Source organism: Globicephala melas, chromosome 16, assembly GCF_963455315.2.
Source record: "Globicephala melas chromosome 16, mGloMel1.2, whole genome shotgun sequence".
In the NCBI taxonomy this organism is placed as follows: Eukaryota; Metazoa; Chordata; class Mammalia; order Artiodactyla; family Delphinidae; genus Globicephala; species Globicephala melas.
In genome coordinates, this window is record NC_083329.1 from 30,750,786 (window position 1) to 30,770,488 (window position 19,703).

General features: G+C 44.1%; 1 protein-coding gene across 3 annotated transcripts in view; it reads left to right on the forward strand.

The window, feature by feature from the left end:
• Nucleotides 1–19,703, forward strand: part of PIK3AP1 (phosphoinositide-3-kinase adaptor protein 1) — a 114,767-nt gene that overhangs the window by 74,366 nt on the left and 20,698 nt on the right. For all 3 annotated transcript variants that reach the window (XM_060285912.1, XM_030865205.2, XM_060285913.1), the window contains 5 exons: nt 4,221–4,316; nt 9,433–9,630; nt 13,482–13,547; nt 15,411–15,616; nt 16,622–16,694. In XM_060285912.1, the coding sequence (XP_060141895.1) occupies nt 4,221–4,316; nt 9,433–9,630; nt 13,482–13,547; nt 15,411–15,616; nt 16,622–16,694 (639 nt within the window). The remainder of the gene's footprint in view (nt 1–4,220; nt 4,317–9,432; nt 9,631–13,481; nt 13,548–15,410; nt 15,617–16,621; nt 16,695–19,703) is intronic.

Below are 19,703 nucleotides of genomic sequence, written 5' to 3' on the forward strand. Positions count from 1 at the left end.
CATTGGTGCAATTCCACTAACTAACCTCCAGACCTTGTTCAAAATTTCACTGTTCCCCCTAATCTTCTTTTTCTGTTTGTAAGTAGGACTAGATGCTGAACCTAGATAGGATCCTGCAGTGCATGCTGTTATTCTCCTTAGTCTCCTCCAATGTGTAACAGTTCCTCAGTCTTTCCTCATCTTGACACTCTGGAAGAACACCAATCAGTTATTTTGTAGCATGCCCTTTAGTTTGGGTTTGTCAGATGCTTTCTGTGATTGGACTGAGGTTATAAATTCGGGGCAAGAATGCCATAGCAATGATGTTGCATCCTCAGTGCATTGTAGCAAAGGATCGTGACATTGACATGTTATTACTGGTGCTCATTCTTTTTTCTCTCTTTTCTTTTTAAAATTCTTTCTTTAACCCACATAAAATTCAGCACGTTATGATGGGGTCATAGTACCAGAGACAGAAGCCTGCCTCCTTGTTATAGAAGCGTGCCAGGTCCAGCCAGGGCTGCTCTTGCTGTTTCCATTTTTCTTCTACATTTTGTTTTTCCAACACTCTTTGTAGCTCCTTCAATTTTGCAGCTACATCTCAGATGTGGAAATCAGTTGTCTCAAACTGAACTTTGTTAGTGAAGTAGCCAGGCCGTGCGTATCTCTTTTACCTCTGTCAGTGGGGGTGGCCGATTTTGTGTGTGAGGTTTGCGCTCTGGTGTTGCCAGCCTGGGAGATCTGGTTATTGGTGATTGAAACTGTCCTGACGCTGCTCTGCCCTCACTAGGTTCTTAGAGATGCTGGAGCCTGAGGGCGCTGTGGTTTCCTGGAGGATGCAGCACTGGGCATGACAGAGCCCAACGATAGGTCCACAAAGCTTTTCCCTCCCCTCATCTCTAGGGGTGTCTGATGCAAGCAAGTCTTTCCTTCAGGGTCTTTTCCTCTGTGTTATATTGTTGTGTGAATGAAGAGTTTCAAAAGTTGGCTGGGTCAGGGTCAGGCAGCTGAGGGGTGAGGTATTGTAGGGGTAGGAGTCAGGAGGGTAGAGGAGGGTCCTGTTCCCAGTAAGGCACACCTGTAGGATATGTCTTTCTTCCCAATTTTCTAACTCCATGAGAAACATGTCCCATAAAACCACAATTAAGCAATTTAAATAGAAATCTCAAATAAGTGGCATTTTTCTGGTCTTGAATTTTTAAGGAATGAATTGTGAGTTCTTAGAAAATTTTTTAAAATATTTATTTATTTATTTATTTTGGCTGTGCCGGGTCTTAGTTGCAGCATGTGGGATCTTTAGTTGCAGCATGTGGACTTCTTAGTTGCGGCATGCATGTGGGATCTAGTTCCCAGACCAGGGATCGAACCCGGGCCCTCTGCATTGGGAGCTCAGAGTCTTACCCACTGGACCACCAGGGAAGTCCCAGAAATTTATTTTTAAAATTAAAACACTTCTAGGTGTGTTTCAGGATCAGTACAGTCACCCTAATCTCTCTACGGTTTACTTTAAATAATTCAGTGTTGCCAAGAGAAGTTCACTGAATTAACAGTTTACTCATTTGGAATTACAGGGCTCTGGACCAGAGGGTATCAAGGTACATTATATTCAATGTAATGTCTCCACTACACACATTTCAAGAAACATTAAACTGAAAAGGTAGAAAAAGGGAATTGCTTTATCTTCCCTTTTTTTGGATAATATTTAAGGTAACGAAAACATGATCAGAGCTCTGCATTTCTTTCCTTTATTTTTCCAATAGGATAGAAAAACTAGAATATAAAAAGATGAACAGTGAAAAAACCTTTCTCCAGTCCTTGTCTGTCATCTTTCTAGTTCCCAGGAAACCATTGGTCTTAATTTCTTATATCTCCTTCCAGAGTTTCTTTTTTGCATATACAGGAAAATACAAAAATAGAATCTTATTTTCCCCTTTTGGGGGCAAAAGGTAGCATATTAATTTTCAAAAATGTTGTATTTCTTAAAGATTCTGATTCATCAAGAGTGTGTTTTTTTTTCTTTTGTCTCAGATCTTTTTTTAAAAAATTACATATTATAGCCCCCTATGAACCCCCTCTGGAACCTGATTGTCCTCCCTCCCTCCCAGAGGTAACCCCTACCATGAACTCAACATTTATCCTTTCCAGCATTTCAGCATGTTTTCATATGTTTACTAGATATTTATGAATTCATAAACTACATGTAGTATCATTTTATAGACCTTAAAACTTTATATAAGGTACTTTATATACTGAAAACTACTTTATATAAAATGCTTTATATACTGCAAACACCAGTCTGCAACTTTTTCACTCAACATTGTGTTTTGTTTTGTTTTATGGTCACAAAATTTATATTTAGATTATTAAAAGATTGTCAAAGTTTGAAACAAGGTCGGGTAAGAGCTATGCTATGTAATAATGTAATATCTGGTCACTGGAAAGTTTAAAAATTAGTATGGACTTCCCTGGTGGCACAGTGGTTAAGAATCTGCCTGCCAATGCAGGGGACACAGGTTCGATCCCTGGTCCAGGAAGATCCCACATGCTGCGGAACAGCTAAGCCCGTGCACCACAACTACTGACCCTGCACTCTAGAGCCCGCGAGCCAAAAATGCTGAAGCCCGCGTGCCACAGCTACTGAAGCCCACGCGCCTAGAGCCCGTGCTCCGCAGCAAGAGAAGCCACCGCGATGCGAAGCCTGCGCACCACAACGAAGAGTAGCCCGCACTTGCCGCAACTTAGAGGAAGCTCGCACGCAGCAAGGAGGACCCAATGCAGCCAAAAATAAATACACAAATAAATAAATAAATTTTTAAAAAATCAGTATGTTTTATAATTAGAAAATCAGTAATCTGGTAATTGACAGGTGAGCCATAATTTTTTTAAATAACCTGAAATTATTTTTGCTTTGGGAATCTAATTGTACATACTTGATCATAATTACCTAGGCCTTTTAAAAAAGTGCTGATAGGGTTTTTCTCATATATGAATGCAACAGAAGCCACTATGGATAATTTGGAAGACGAAGAAAAGTGTAAAATAGAAAATAAAATGTCCATGGTCTGAAATGTCCATGACCTATCCATACTACTTCAGAAATAGCCACTATATACATTTTGATGTATTGCCTTTCAGGCTTTTTTTCTACGTACATACAGATATTTTGTTTCAAAACTAGGATTATGTCATGTGAAGTTCATTATCCTTAACATAACTTTACGACCATGACCTCTTTTCAATTAATATTCTTGGAAAATGTAATATAAATATAAATATTTCATACAAATTCACCAGACTGTATTTAACTGGTCCCCAAAGATCAAAGTAGTAGGAACAGTATATCTGTGTATACTGATTAAATTCAAATGATTTTTTTTCTCAAAGTATACTATTCAACTTCAAACTACATATTTTGCCTAAGCAAACAAGTCCCCAGTAACTGTGTGATATGCCTTACTGAACGCAACCTCTTGATATTATCAAAGTTCTGCTTTTAACACAAGTCTGAAATTTTGCTCCCAAAATGCATACTTCAGAGTCACAAAGTAACGTAAAGTAATGTTGGTTACTAAGGTTTTAGTAGAATCTGCTGTGGCAGTTGAATAGTTTTCACACACAGTTTTGGTCCCCATGGGTTTATGCTTAATAGTGAAAAACCAAAGGTCTATGTGCTTCTTCCTTATAAATGACCAATTACATGAATGACCTAAAAATAGAGTTCTGGTGGTTATGTTTTTGAGATGGTACTATGTTGATAGAGTGGCTCCCATACATTCTTTTTAACTGTTGAAAATGGTTCATTGTTTAAATAAATTACAATTTATCGATTCTTTGTCATTTCTGCCTCCAATTATTTGTTGTTGTCGTTTTGTGGGGGTTTTTGCTGTTATAAAGACTACAGTTATATATTTAAAAATTAAGCTAATTCTTTCAAACACAAATGAGCATATCTATACCTTTTGAGTCCTGTGGTCTAGGAAAGGGCCTGAAGGTTGTAAATGTTGCTCTCCTTTATACCCCATATTTACTGAATGTCCTTATTGAGTAGGTAGATAATTGGATGTATGGATGCATGCATGGACCTATGCATGCATGGGTGATTAGATGGATGGATGGGTAGATGGATGGTTTAGTGAATTCTTGAATCTCTTGATTTGTCAAACCTTGTATATCCACTTATAAAATGTCCTTGTCTGTGTGGAAGAACAACATATAAACTCTTAGTCTCCTTTTCCTTCTAGATGTTGAAATGCTTCAGGCCAGTACATCTAATCCAATGCCTGGAGATGGTTTCTCTCGGACCACTAAGGATTCTATGATCCGCAAGTTTTTAGAAGGTAAGTTGCAGCAGTGAACAGGGAAGCAAAAAGAGGGAAAGAGAAATAAAGGTAAGATATTGCCTGGCTCCCTATGAGGGTTGCTCCACTGAAGGAATGGGCTGCCATGTACATGCCACATAGTGTGCTTGAAGGCACTCTATTCCCACAAGCTCCCCCATAAGCCTATTACAAGTAAGCCAGAAGTTCCCACCAGTGGACCCACTGCTTTGGATAAACAAGTTGCCTTTAGCAAAATTTCTTTTTAAATACACTTGTTTATTTTTATTTGACCAAAATTTAATGAGTACCTACTATGAGCAAAGCACTATTTTAGTTGTTGGGCTAGGGGACACAAAGGAAAATAAGATATAATCAATACCCTCAAGAGACTTTACTTTCTGGTGAAGGAGGAGAACATAGGGGAACATACACAGGTATTATTAAGTCAAGGTTGTATTGGAGAGTGATTATATATATGTTGTCCAGTTTTCCCACTATTTATGAAGAGATTGTCTTTGCCCCCCCCCATGTATTCTTGGCTCCTTTGTCATAAATTAATTGATCATATAAGCATGAGTTTATTTCTGGGCTTTCTATTTGTTTTCATTGATCTACAGTAGTCCATTTTTATGCCAATACTATACTGTTTTGATTACTATAGCTTTATAGTATAGTTTGAAATCAGAGAGTATGATACTTTCAGCTTTGTTCTTCTTTCTCAAGATTGCTTTGGCTATTTGGGGTCTTTTGTGTTTCCATACACATTTTAGAATTATTTGTCCTAGTTCTGTGAAAAATGCCATTGGTATTTTGATAGAGATTGCATTGAATCCATAGTTTTCTTTGGGTAGTATGGTCATTTTAACAATATTAATTCTTCCAATCCACGAATGTGGTATATCTTTCCATTTATTTGTGTTGTCTTCAGTTTCTTTCATAAATGTCTTATAATGTTCAGAGAATAGGTCTTTTACCTCTTTGGTTAGATTTATTCCTAGGTATTTTATTCTTTTTGATGCAATTGTAATTGGGATTTTTTTCTTAATTTCTGTTTCTTATAGTTTATTATTAGTGAACACAACAGATTTCTGTATATTAATTTTGTATTCTGCAACTTAACTGAATTCATTTACTAGTTCTAACAGTTTTTTGTGGGTTTTTTTGGCTGTGTTGGGTCTTTGTTGCTGTGCGTGGGCTTTCTCTATTAGTCGTGAGTGGGGGCTACTCTTCGTTGCAGTGCATGGGCTTCTTATTGTGGTGGCTTCTCTCGTTGTGGAACACAGGCTCTAGGCACGTGGGCTTCAGTAGTTGCGGCACGCGGGCTCAGTAGTTGTGGCTCACGGGCTCTAGAACACAGGCTCAGTAGTTGTGGTGCACAGGCTTAGTTGCTCCGTGGCATGTGAGATCTTCCCAGACAAGGGATCGAACCCATGTCCCCTGCATTGGCAGGAGGATTCTCAACCACTGCGCCACCAGGGAAGCGCCACTAGTTCTAGTAGTTTTTTGATGGCATCTTTAGGATTTCCTATATACAGTATCATGTTATCTGCAAACAGTGACTGTTTTTCTCTTTCCTTTCTGATTTGGATTCCTTTTCTTTCTTTCTTTTTTTTTAAATTAATTTATTTTTTATTTTATTTATTTTTAGCTGTGTTGGGTTTTCGTTGCCACGTGCGGGCTTTCTCTAGTTGTGGTGAGTGGGGGCTACTCTTCATTGCAGTGAACAGGCTTCTCATTGTGGTGGCTTGTCTTGCTGCGGAACACAGGCTCTAGGCACATGGACTTCAGTAGTTGTGGCACGTGGGCTCTAGAGTGCAGGCTTAATAGTCAGAGCGCATGGGCTTAGTTGCTCTGTGGCACATGGGATCTTCCCAGACTAGGAATCAAACCGTGTCCCCTGCATTGGCAGGCGGACTCTTAACCACTGCGCCACCAGGGAAGTCCCTGTTATTTCTTTTTCTTGTATGATTACTATGGCTAGGACTTCCAATACTATGTTGTTCCTGATCTTAACAGAAATGTTTTCACCTTTTCACCATTGTGTATGATGTTAGCTGTGGGATTGTTATATATGGCCTTTATTATGTTGAGGTGTGTTCCCTCTATACCCACTATGTTGAGAGTTTTTATCATAAATGGATGTTGAATTTTGTCAAAAGCTTTCTCTGTATCCATTGAAATGATCATATGATATTTATTCTTTAATTTGTTAATATAATGTATCACATTCGTTGATTTGCAGATATTGAGTCATTTTTGCATCCCTGGGATTAAATCCCACTTCATCATGGTGCATGATCCTTTTAATGCATTGTTGAATTCCCTTTGCTAATATTTTGTTGAGGACAATTTTGCATCTATGTTCATCAAGGATATTGGCCTGTTATTTTATTTTTTTGATGTCTTTGTCTGCTTTGGGTATCAGGGTGATGCTGGCATCATAGATGAATTCAGCCACTCTATGTCTTTTTTCTTTTTTTTCTTTTTTTTTTTTTTTTTTTTGTGGTATGTAGGCCTCTCACTGTTGTGGCCTCTCCCGTTGTGGAGCACAGGCTCCGGACGCACAGGCTCAACGGCCATGGCTCACAGGCCCAGCCGCTCCGCGGCACGTGGGATCTTCCTGGACCGGGGCACAAACCCGCGTCCCCTGCATCGGCAGGTGGACTCTCAACCACTGCGCCACCAGGGAAGCCCCATTCTATGTCTTTTGATTGGAACAATTAGTCCATTTACAGTTAAAGCAATTTTTTGGTAGGTATGTGCTTATTGCCATTTTGTTAATGTTTTCTGGTTGGTTTTTAATATCTCTTTTTGGTTCCTTTCTTCTTTTCCTATTTCCTTGTGATTTGATGACTATCTTTAGTGTTATGTTTGGATTCCTTTCTCTTTTTTTGTATGTATCTATAATAGATTTTTGGTTTGTGATTACCATGAGGTTTTTTTTTTAATTAATTAATTTCTTTACTTTGGGCTGCATTGGGTCTTCGTTGCTGCATACGGGCTTTCTCTAGTTGCGGTAAGTGGGGGCTACTCTTCATTGCAGTGCATGGGCTTCTCATTGTGGTGGCTTCTCTTGTTACGGAGCATGGGCTCTAGGCATGAGGGCTTCAGTAGTTGTGGCATGTGGGCTCAGTAGTTGTGGCTCGTGGGCTTAGTTGCTCTGTGGTATGTGGGATCTTCCCAGACCAGGGCTCGAACCCATGTCCCCTGCATTAGCAGCCGGATTCTTTTGTGTTTTTTTTTTAATTTATTTTATTTATTTATCTTTGGCTGCATTGGGTCTTCACTGCTGTGCACAGGCTTTCTCTACTTGTGGCGAGCAGGAGCTACTCTTCATTGCGGTGCACGGGCTTCTCATTGCAGTGGCCTCTCGTTGCAAAGCATGGGCTCTAGGTGTGCAGGCTTCAGTAGTTGTGGCTCACAGGCTCAGTAGTTGTGGCACATGGGCTTAGTTGCTCCGCGGCATGTGGGGTCCTCCCGGACCAGGGCTCGAACCCTTGTCCCCTGCATTAGCAGGCAGATTCTCAACCACTGTGCCACCAGGGAAGCCCCATCTTTCTGTTCTGTGTATCCCTCAGCTACTTATTGTGGATATAGGTGATTTTAATACTTCTGTCTTTTAACCTTCCTACTAGCTTTATAAGTGGTTGATCTGTATATTTACTGTATATTTGCCTTTATCAATGAGATTTTTCTTTTTTTCATTTTCATATTTCTAGTTGTGGTATTTTCTTTTCTGCTTAGAGATGTCCCTTTAACACTTTCTGTAAAGCCAGCTTAATGGTGCTGAATTTTTTTAGCTTTTGCTTGTCTGTAAAACTCTTTATCTCTCCTTCAAATATGAATGATATCCTTTCTGGGTAGAGTATTCTTGGTTATAAGCTTATGTTTATCACGTTAAATATGATATCACTCCCTTCTGGCCTGCAACGTTTCTGCTAAAGAGCACCAGGTATTCTTATGGGAGTTCCCTTACACGTAACTAGTTGTCTGTCCCTTGCTGCTTTTAATATTCTCCCTTTAGCTTTTTTTTTTTTTTTTGCGGTATGCGGGCCTCTCACTGTTGTGGCCTCTCCCGTTGCGGAGCACAGGCTCCGGACGCACAGGCTCAGTGGCCATGGCTCACGGGCCCAGCCGCTCCGCGGCACGTGGGATCTTTCCAGACCAGGGCACGAGCCCGCGTCCCCTGCATCGGCAGGCGGACTCTCAACCACTGCGCCACCAGGGAAGCCCCTCCCTTTATCTTTAATTTTTGCCATTTTAATTACAATGTGTCTTGGTGTGGACCTTTTTAGGTTGATCTTGTTTGGGACTCTCTGTGTATCCTGGACCTGAATGTCTGTTTCCTTTCCTGGGTTAGGGAAATTTTCATCTATTATTTCCTCAGATATGTTCTCTGCCCCTTTTGCTCTCTTTTCTCCTTCAGAGATCCAAAAAACATTTCTTCTTTTCTGTTCAGCTTGAGTGATTTCCACTATTCTGTCTTCCAGTTCAATGATCTGTTCCTCTGTATTATCTCATCTACTATTAATTCCTTCTGGTGTATTTAAAAATTTCAGTTATTGTATCCTTCAGATCTGCTTGGTTCCTTAAATTTTCGAGCTCTTTCTTAAGCTTCTCACTGTGTTCATCCATTCCTCTCCCAAGTTCATTGAACATCTTTATGATCATTATCTTGAACTCTTCATCAAGTAGATTGCTTATCTTCACTTTGCTTAGTTCTTCTGGGGTTTTTCTTGTTCCTTCATTTAGAATATATTTCTCTGTCCCTCATTTTGCCTAATTCTCTCTTTTAATTTTTGTGTATTAGGTAGCTTGGCAATGTTTCCCAATCTTAGAGTGGTGGCCTTATGTAGCAGATGTCTGTGGGGCCCAGTAGCACACTCCCCTCTGGTCCCCAGAGCTATGTGTTCTAGTGGTGCCCCATGGGCCTTTCTGTTGTGGCAGGGCCAACTACTGTGAGTGTGCAGGTAGGTGGGGCTGGCCCCCGGCCTGGTTGGCTGCCAGGCCCTACCTAATGTGGAGGTGGCCAGCTTGCTGATGTGCAGAGCTGGGTCTCAGGGCAGCTGGCTGTATGACCTGGGGGCCCCAGGGTTTGACAATAGCTTTCAGTCACCTTTCTCTCTGTTTCTAGGCAACAGCATGGGAATGTCCAGTTTGGAGAGGGAAGTACACCATCTCGGGCAGGAAGAAGATGTTTATCACACAGTGGATGATGATGAGGCCTCTTCCGTGGACTTGGCCAACAGGCCGCCTGTCCCAGTGCCCAGGCCAGAGGCCAGTGCTTCTGGCACTCACCAGCTGTCTGACAATGAACCATACATTTCTAAAGGCAAGTGTGGCAGGGAATGATGCACAGTGGGGTCTTCAGAGCCTCTCAGCAGGAATTCCCTGGATCCTCTACCTCCTGAACCATTGCTCAAGACCATTCCCTTCTGAATGGTCTCCAACCAGCCCCAGGAGACAGAGTCAGAGCTTGGGGCAGATTCTGGAACTAGACTAGGGGCAGTGGTCAGATTTAGTTCTGGCCTTCCTGGAGGAATTTATGCATAGTGTGAAGACAGAGATAAACAAGATGTCCCTCTACTCCAAATGGCAAGATCTCTGGTAAATTTTTATCTCCTGAAACTCTCATTATTATTATTTTTTAATAGTTAACATTTATTGAAATCTACCAAGAGTGCTCTATTTGGAATATGTCATAATAATCTATTAGGTAAGGGCCGTCATCATCCCCATTTTACAGATGAGGAAAATGTCAGCCCTCATTTTTGAGGCTTACAGAGGTCACTTGATTACCAAGTAGCGGAGCCAGGATTTGAACTCAAGGAATCTGACTCCACAACCTTGGCTTTCAGCCACAATGCTATGCTGTCTACCTTCGTACATTGATAAAAGTTGGTGATAATTGGGTTTTGACCCATAATGATCCCTGGGACATTAGTTAGATGCTGATAGCATCGTCAGTTTCACTATCTTTCAGGACTTGATTTTATTAATATGATTACAAGTACTGTAAGAGTATAGGAATTGCCAGATCTGTGCACTTGACCTCCATTCCATTTTTTTAAAATAAATTTATTTACTTATTTATTTATTTATATTTGGCTGCGTTGGGTCTTTGTTGCTGTGCACAGGCTTTCTCTAGTTGTGGCGAGTGGGGGCTACTCATTGCAGTACGCGGGCTTCTCATTGCGGTGGCTTCTCTCATTGTGGAGCACGGGCTCTAGGCATGCGAGCTTCAGTAGATGTGGCACGCAGGCTCAGTAGTTGTGGCGAGTGGGCTCTAGAGTGCAGGCTCAGTAGTTGTGGCGCACGGGCTTAGTTGCTCTGCGGCATGTGGGATCTTCCTGGACCAGGGCTCGAACCTGTGTCCCCTGCATTGGCAGGAGGATTCTTAACCACCGCGCCACCAGGGGAGTCCCTCCATTTCCATTTTTAATAGTATAAGCAGGTTGTGGAAGGTATGGCAAAGATTAGAAACTGGGGAAGATAGCCCTCAACCAGAGCCCCAGGTAGTTGGGCTGGGCTTGTCAAATAAAGTACAGCACGCCTCGTTAAGTATGAATTTAAGACAAACAGCAAATAATTTTTTAGTGTAAGTGTGTCCCAAATATTGCACTCTTTTTTTCAGTTCTGGTTTTGGTTTGTTAAATCTGGCAACCTTAAATTGGGTAGAAATACAGTGGGGGGATATTATATATTGCCTAGTGCTATCCGTGCTCATGGTTTGCCATCCCTTGGATGGCATCTCCTTTGGCGTGTGTAGCAGACACTGTCAGTGTCCTGCTCACATCCCCCCAGCTCTTTATGTTTTTGTGCCCACTGGATCGACCCTGCCTGTTAGAACCTGTGTCTTTTAGCCTGATGGCTTTCTCTGGCAGGACAGGCTGGAAGAGTTGGGGGATTATCACCCCTGGATGCAGCCCTCAACCACTGACTGAGTAGAGTTGTTGGATGAGTACCCTAGCTTACTTGCCCCTTTACTGGGAGAACTCTGGGGTGCATGCTCTACATTGCTTTCCAGAGCTCCCCAGCTTGCCCATCATGGTGACTTACTGGGTAACCCACCATTTATTGCTTTATCCACTTCCCTGTCTTACCTCCATCACCTCTCACATAGTCTACATGTACTTGGATCACTGTCCCCAGGTCTGCTTCTTTTTTTTTGAGAGACATTTTTTCCAGAGTTCTTTTTTTTTTTAATTAATTAATTTACTTATTTATTTTTGGCTGCGTTGGGTCTTCGTTGCAGTGCACGGGCTTCTCATTGCGGAGCATGGGCTCTAGGCGCGCGGGGCTTCAGTAATTGTGGCACACGGGCTCAGTAGTTGTGGCTCGCGGGTTCTAGTGCACAGGCTCAGTAGCTGTGGCGCACAGACTTAGTTGCTCAGTGGCATGTGGGATCTTCCTGGACCAGGGATCAAACCCATGTCCCCTGCACTGGCAAGCGGATTCTTAACCACTGCACCACCAGGGAAGTCCCCCAGGTCTGCTTCTAAGGGAACCCAAATGAAGAAGCTTGCAAATATATATTGATAATGCCTAAATGGCAGGGGTTGGGGAGAGGGTGTTGATGGTCTGGCTCATTGTGGGAAGTTCAGTTGGGAGGGGCATAGGTGGTTCCTAAAGAGCCTTGATGGACTTGCTAGGAAACTGTGAGGAGGAAAGGAAAGGAGAGGGGCAGGAGATGACAAAAAGGGCAATGGTTTGGAGTCCAGGACACCTGGGTTCAAGTCTCAGCTCTTACATTTTTCAGCTGTACAGTATGGAACATTGGGTAAGTCATTTCACCCTCTTTGGCCTTAGTATCCTCATCTATAAAATGGGTATCATAATAATATATGTATAAATGATGCATAATAATACTCTGCCAGAGCCTTATTGTGAGGGTCAGATGAAATCATACATGAGGAGCTATTTTATAAACTGGAAAGCACTGAGTAGACATCCCTTGTGTTAACTAGCAGGCCAAGGTATTGCTGTCTTATTGGCATCAATCTCAAGGTTTAGATGTGAATAATAAAAGTTAACATGGAGTGCTTACATGTGCCAGACACTATTCTCAGCACTTCCCATGTATTAACTCGTGTAATCCCCACAAAGAGGAGGGTACAATTATTATCCTCATTCTACATATCAGAAAACTGAGGCAAGAAGAGGTGAAGCCTCTTTTCTTAGGTTGTATGGCTCATAAATGGCAGAGCCAGGATTTGAACCCAGAGAGTCGTGTGCAGAGCCCAGGGAGACTTAATCACTATGCAGTCCTACCACTGAGTGAACGCTTGTCATTTCCCAGTTTTCCCTACAAGTCTTTTTTTTTTTTTTAAATAAATTTATTTATTTATATATTTTTTATTTTTGCCTGCCTTGGGTCCTCGCCGCTGCACACGAGCCCCCTCTAGCTGCGGCGAGCAGGAGCCCCTCCTCGTCGCGGTGTGCGGGCCTCTCATTGTGGTGGCCTCTCCTGCCGCGGAGCACGAGCCCTAGACACGCATGGCCCTCAGCAGTTGTGGCATGCGGGCTCAGCAGCTGTGGCTCACAGGCTCAATAGCCGTGGCGCACGGGCCTAGCCGCTCCGCGGCATGTGGGATCTTCCCGGACCGGGGCACGAACCCATGTCCCCTGCATCGGCAGGCGGACTCCCAACCACTGAGCCCCCAGGGAAGTCCCCCCTACAAGTCTTTATGTGTCTCTTGTGCATGACTGACTTCATCTAAGTCCCCTTGGAGCCTTGCACGTATTTCACCTGTTCCACTGCTCTGAGTTCTGTCTTAGGGCACTTGTTGACACGTGAAGTGGCACTTCCTTTTATTCTCAAACTTCAGGGTGTTCCACGGCTTGCTTCAGTATTCAAGGAAAAGGGTAATCTTGTTCACCTTACCCTTTTCTTTAATGATCTCGTAAATGCTGATCATGTCCTCTGATTGGCTCTGTCTTTCTGGTTTGAGACCTTGTTGGTTTGGTCTGTCTTCATTTCATAATCCCTATAGCTTCTGCTCATTGGTTGCCTCCTAAAGTTTTGGTTTATAGAACTGTATACAGTGGTCCAAGTTGTGATCCATTATTATTATTTTTTTGTACAAGATTTTGGTAATTTTTTTGGTAAATGTATAAACTATTATAAAGCCTTTTAGAAAGGGATCTTATTTGGCTTTACTTAGAATACTCTTTATCTCATAGTTTTTGCAGAAAAAAGTCAAGAGCGGCCTGAGAATTTCTACGTTACTTCAGAGAGCATCAGGAAAGGTAAGCAGATGTCCTCAGCTTCCTTTTGTATGACCTGAACTTCTGGGTGGTGGAAGTGTTCATGTTTCAGTGATTTCCAGGTGTAACAGCTCCTTACCCTTGAAAAACAGAGAGGTCCAAGAGATACCTGAAGTGGAGCTGTACTGATGGTAAAGGGAGAGGAGAAGAGATTGGGGTGCCTTAGAACACTGTACAAATTGATCATGCCAACGACATCAATACCCTAGAAAGTGTCTGTAACAGCACACTAAAGTACAATTTAAACATTGAGACTGATACCAACAGGATGAAAGTGGGCAGCCCAGCACCCAATCTTTACCTGGTGATGCAGCCCTACCGTGCTATTTACCTACCCTATCTGTATTAGCTAAACTATACTTTAATTCAACTTTTATTTGAGACATTTTGCTTGCCACTGGGTGACATTTTTCTTTTTTTTCCAAAGACCTTTTAAGGAAGCTTGAAGAGATAAGTATTTTGTTCTTGATGAATTTCCTTGTGCTAAACAGAGGCATTCAGTATTATCCCATTGATGATTCTTCTGAAAAGGAGCTATGACACCATCTAAGCGTTTGAAAACTTCCCTAAGGGCTTTGGTGGTAGGAGATTGGAACTGATTGGCTTTTGCATTTTTTTTTTTGTCCCCACACTCCATCTCCCAACACAATTAAAGACAGCCTGGAAGAGGGCAAACCTGGGAGTAAGTTATGTGAGTGTGTGTAGACAGATGAGTAAATGGTTGGTAAGAATGATACATTAGCTTCTTTGAAGCTTTTTCAATACCCACTGGTGAAGTCATCTCTCTTTTTCCTTCATACCGTCTCCCTGAATCACAATGCTCACATGGGGTCCTGCTGGAGAAATTTAGAATCAAAGATAGCCCTACAGGAAATGAGCAGTGAAATGTCAAGTCGTTTTCATATGCTCCAGTGGCCCCATCACCTCTTCAGGTAGCTCTTTCTTCCCACAGAACTTAGTGGAGTCACAGAGCCTAGAGAGAGAGGAGTTGGCTTCATACTTCCCTAGAGTATCCAAAGCAGAGAACTATAAGTTTTGAATACGGAGGAGAGGTTGGCACATGAACAACCCAAGGAGAGTCAGCTGGGACCCAGAACCTAATTTTTACCTGGTGATATTTGACTGGGTCATGATTCTGTTAGCACTCCAGTCTCCTCAGGCAGTTCATACCCGTCGGTCCACAATCACTGTGCCCCATGCTGCTTGGAGGCAGGGGGGATGGGGAGGGCTGGAAGTGGTGCTGGGAGAAGCAGCCTGGTTAGAATTGCCTGTATATTCTCTTCTGGAGTGGATTTTAGTCTAAATCAGTGGATTTTAGTCTAAATCAGTGGTTCTCAATTGGGGGTGATTTCTCCTCACTCCCCACCCCCCAACCGGCCAGAGGACATTTGGCAATGTCTGGGACATTTTTTATTGTCACAACTGAGGAAGGGGATGCTCTTGCCATCAAGTGGGCAGAAGCCAGGGATGAGGCTAAACATCCTACAGTGTACAAGACAGCTACACAACACCAACAAAGAATTATCTAGTTTAAAATGTCGATAGTGCCAAGGTTGAGAAAGGCTGGTCTAAAGGCTTCTCAGTAATTCATGGTGACTCACTCCGTGGATGCCTCACTTCCTAAAATGGTGTGGCCTTGTCTACTTTAGTGTAACAGGATTTGAAATTATTAGCTGCTTCCCTCTCTCTGATTCCATGTCATACCTCCCTTTTCTTGGTTCCACATGTAACTGTTCTTTTGAGACACATCCTCTTGAGCCCATGGCCAGCCTCATTAACCCCACTCATCCGGTCAGCTCTCCCCAGCGGCGCCGCTGTCAAGCTGAGTTTCTCCATCCTTTCCAGAGCCACCTGTCAGACCCTGGAGGGACAGGCCTCAGTCAAGCATGTATGACCCATTTGCTGGGATGAAAACGCCAGGCCAGCGGCAGCTTATTACCCTCCAGGAGCAGGTGAAGCTGGGCATCGTCAACGTGGATGAGGCCGTGCTCCACTTCAAAGAGTGGCAGCTCAACCAGAAGAAGCGGTCTGAGTCCTTTCGTTTCCAGCAGGTAACTGGCTCCAGATAGACTTTGTTTTGTGTCTGTTTCTCTGCTAGACAGTGGAGGAGGGCTGGGTCCGTGGCTGTCTTGTGTATTGCTGTAACTGGACACCTGTGACTGGGCCTGAGAACATTTGCTTGGTCAGAGACTGACCAAGCTCAGTCTCTCAGCTGCAGTCACAACCCAACCAGCCTTTCAGTCCTGCCTCTGTGGCTCCCTCACAGGAACCTTCTGCTCCAACCAGATGGTCTGGATGTTGGTCCCTGGGGCATTTCCCTAGAATGCTCAGACACTTAACTTCAAGCTGATTGTTATTTATTGATTAAAATAGCAACAAATCTTGACCCTCACATGTCTGTTCAACATTTATTGAATGACTGCGATAGACCAGACTGCAGGATTACAGAAAGGTCCGAAACCTGGTCTCTTGCCCTTCGAGAGCTCACAGTACCTCTGAAGAGACCACACGTGCGCACGCGTGTGCACACTCACACACACACACGCACAGGGTAAGGCAGTGTAGCCCAGTAGCAGATGGCATGGGCAGCAATAAGGACTGGAGCATTATGGGAGGGGGCGCTTAGAAGGTGGGCCTTGACCCAGGCTTGGAGCGAAGTCATGGAATCCATGACCCTCAGGGTCAGGGGAATGTGTGAGGACACAGTCTCAGAGGTAGGAATGTAGGTGGAGAGCTTGTAAGCAAGTAGAAGACAGGCTTTTCTAAGGGGCGTGCAAAGTGGGTGGTAGGTTATAAGGCTGGGAAAGAGCTGAGAACCAGAGAGGAGGGGAAATACTTTGCTGTGGACAAGATGTCTTCTCTTCAGGCACAACTTCTAAGAGGGCTTGGATTTCTCTGGGAGCCGATTGCAAATGCACTCCAGCCTCGTCGGCACGTTGGAAATGTTATTGCAATGTGATATATCTTGCAAATGTCATAAAATCAGAAAGAAACTCTAATGCCCAGAGGGTATAATTCTGGGGTATATTTTTAAAATAAACTAAATTTTTTTCCAGGAAAATCTTAAACGGCTAAGAGATAGCATCACCCGAAGACAGAGAGAGAAGCAAAAATCAGGAAAGCAGACAGGTATGTGGCTTCCTGGGGGTGCTGCATGCTGGGGGACTTTGCTGTGGTCTGTTGTCCTTGACTCTCCTTTCTGCTGGGGCCTGAGTGGGCAGAATGCTTGCCCAGCACCTGTCACCTGTCTATAGATCTGGGTCCCCCACTAGGCTGTGAGGTCTTTTGGGGCAATGGCTTTGTCTTGTTAATTCTATAAATCTAGTACCTGGCACACAAGGCACATCAGCAAATGAATGAAAGGAAGGCTTGAACTCTGCATCCCTCCTCCCATGAAAGAGGATGATAATGCTTTCTCCCCAGGCACCTGACTCTCCCCTTGGCATTTAGGAAGACACTTTTTTTTGAGCAGAGAAAAGAGAAAATCCCATTCACATAGTGTCTGTTTCTGATTCAAGCAGGGCACTGTGTCATCAGTGTCCACACCAAACACTGCTTTGGAAGCCCCGGTCTCAGGTGCAGCAGGGCTCCTGCCGTGTGTGGTGGGGGCCCAATAGCAGGGCCATGGATTCCAGTTGTGCTCACCCAGGACCAGGCCCCTCTGTCCCCCTTGACCCTCCCTCCCCCAGGTGCTACCCATGTGGCACCACCACCCCTGAGCAAGGAATGGGCATTTGCCCGCACTGCATATCCTCGCTGAGAGCCTCTGCCATGGTGGGTCTCTGTTATTTACACTGGCCAGCCTTATACCAAGAAGAGCTGGCAAGAAAAGACTTTCAGAGGCATTCAGATCTTGAATGGCGCTCCATTGCGTAAAGAACTACGCTGGTGCATAACTTCTATAGTTTGTCTCCAGCTGCCACCAACGGCCCGACTTCCCATGAACCTGGTCAGTCTGGTAATACCCTGGTCTTCAAACAGGACCTCTTCCTGCCACAGGCCGCTTGCTCATGCCTCTCCCTCCTCACCTGTATGAAACTACTGGCGCTGGGAGACCCAGCCCTGACAGCCCCTTCTCAGTGAAGCCTTCCTGGACCACTCCTGGCCATTGTACTCCTTCTTCATTTGAGCATCTATAGAACCTAGTATCCCTTCCGTCCACCTGGCACTTCTTTTCTGTTGCCTCTGGTTGTTATTACTTCATCCCTTCAAAGCATCAGCAATTCCCAGAAGTTCTGCATCCAAAGTACCTGTTATCATTTCTGACGACCTTCCATGCCACAGCTGCATCCAAGCCACCACCACCTCTTCCTGGATTAATGCAGAAGCCTCTTCAGTTGTCTCCCTGTGTCCGTTCTTATTCCTCTACAGTTACTCCTACAAACTGTAGTCAACAGCCTTTCAAAAATAAAAATCAGATGATGTCACTCTCTTGCTCAAAACCCTTGGGGGCTCTTGTCCCAAGAGTAAAATCACAGTCTTCGTTGTGACCTACAAGGCCCTGCATGGTGTGATGCCTGAGCTCATCCTCCACTTTCCCCCACACCCTGTGTTCCAGTCGCAATGGACTGCTTTTCGTTGCTCTGTCATGCCAAGGGCATTCTGCCCAGGGCCTTTGCACTTGCTGTGCCCACTCCACTTCTTTCCTCACATCCTTACCCACTGGCTCTTTTTCATCCTTCAGAGTTAGGCCATTCTCTCCAGAGTAGCCCTCCACGACTCACCTCCTGTGCCATTGCTCACCCTCTTCTCCCAAATCACAGACTGGAATTATGTTTCTATTCTCATGGTTATTTTCCACACCCCTTCTCCCCCCAAACCTGCCACCACCACCTGCATAAGCTCTGCAAGGACAAGAACTTGTCTGTTTTGTGCTCTGCTGAATCCCTAGCATGTAGCACAGTACGTTGGTGGAACTCAAGAAGTCTCTGTTGGAATGGCTGGTTTGAGTGAAACGTTTGGTGACACCATTCATTCATTCCACAGATACTTACTGAGCACCAGGCGTCCAGCCAAATACAAATCTTACACCTGTAAGATGCAATCTTCACCATCTGGTAGCTCATGAGTTAGTCTTTTATTTGTGTAGGTCTGGTTTTCCCAGCTACAGCCTGTCCCACAATGCCTAGCACAGTGTTTTGCAAGCAATACAGCCTAGTGAATATTATTGAGTTTGACTTTTTGGAAGAAGAGGGGTAAAGAGGATACAACCGTGGCAGAAAGTCAGAGGGGTCATCCTCAGACTCCTGCCTGGGTGACTAAGTTTTAAATGTATGCTGTCACTACCCACCCTCATACTTGTCTGACTCCTTTTGAGAGGAGGAAAAAGGAAAGAAGGGAGAAAATCTGTTTCAAGAGCTGCATTCATCCTAGGGTCAGACAATAGGGTTCTAGGTGGTAGAGGGCTGAGGTGCTTTTTAAAACTAGAGCACATGAACCCAGAGGTCAATAGAAGCCTTGACTGAATGAAACATTTCAAGCTTTTAAATACAGGTAGTATCAAGAAAATTGCGATTTGGTGGGGCATGTGGTGTTTGAAGGCCGGTGAGTCGTAGTGTTGGAGTCGTGTGTGCTCAGCAGCCTGGGCTCCAGAACTGAGCCACTGGTGTCATCACACATGTACCACCCACCCAGGCTCCACCTGGGCCCACTGGAGAGATGGAAGCAAGACAGACACGCATGCCGAGGAGTAGAGGGTTGCAGGCATGGGCCCTGGGGCCAGCAGGGTTGAGGTCAAGTTCCTGCTCACTGTTTACCCCTAACTAGCTGGGAACCATGGGCAAGATACTTCACCTGCCTGAGCCTCAGTCCTCATCTGCAAAATGGCACAAATAAAGGTGCCCATCCAGGAGAGTCGCTCTGAAGATTCAGTGAGTTAGGGCATAACTGGGGTCAGGCCCAGTGCCCAGCACATGGAGGCACTCTGAAAACCACCTGCACATCAGCTGGCATCCTCTTAGCCAGGGCTTCCCAGGGAGAGTGCGCTGAGCTGGGACTCACCATCCAGGGGCCAGGCCTGGAATCATGGCTTTTGACGCATTTCACAAAGTTCACTCAAGGCTAATCAGGCTGCGAATAAGTGATACCCACCAGTGGCTCTAGTCTAGGTTAGAATGGTCCATGTCTGAAGTTTTCCAA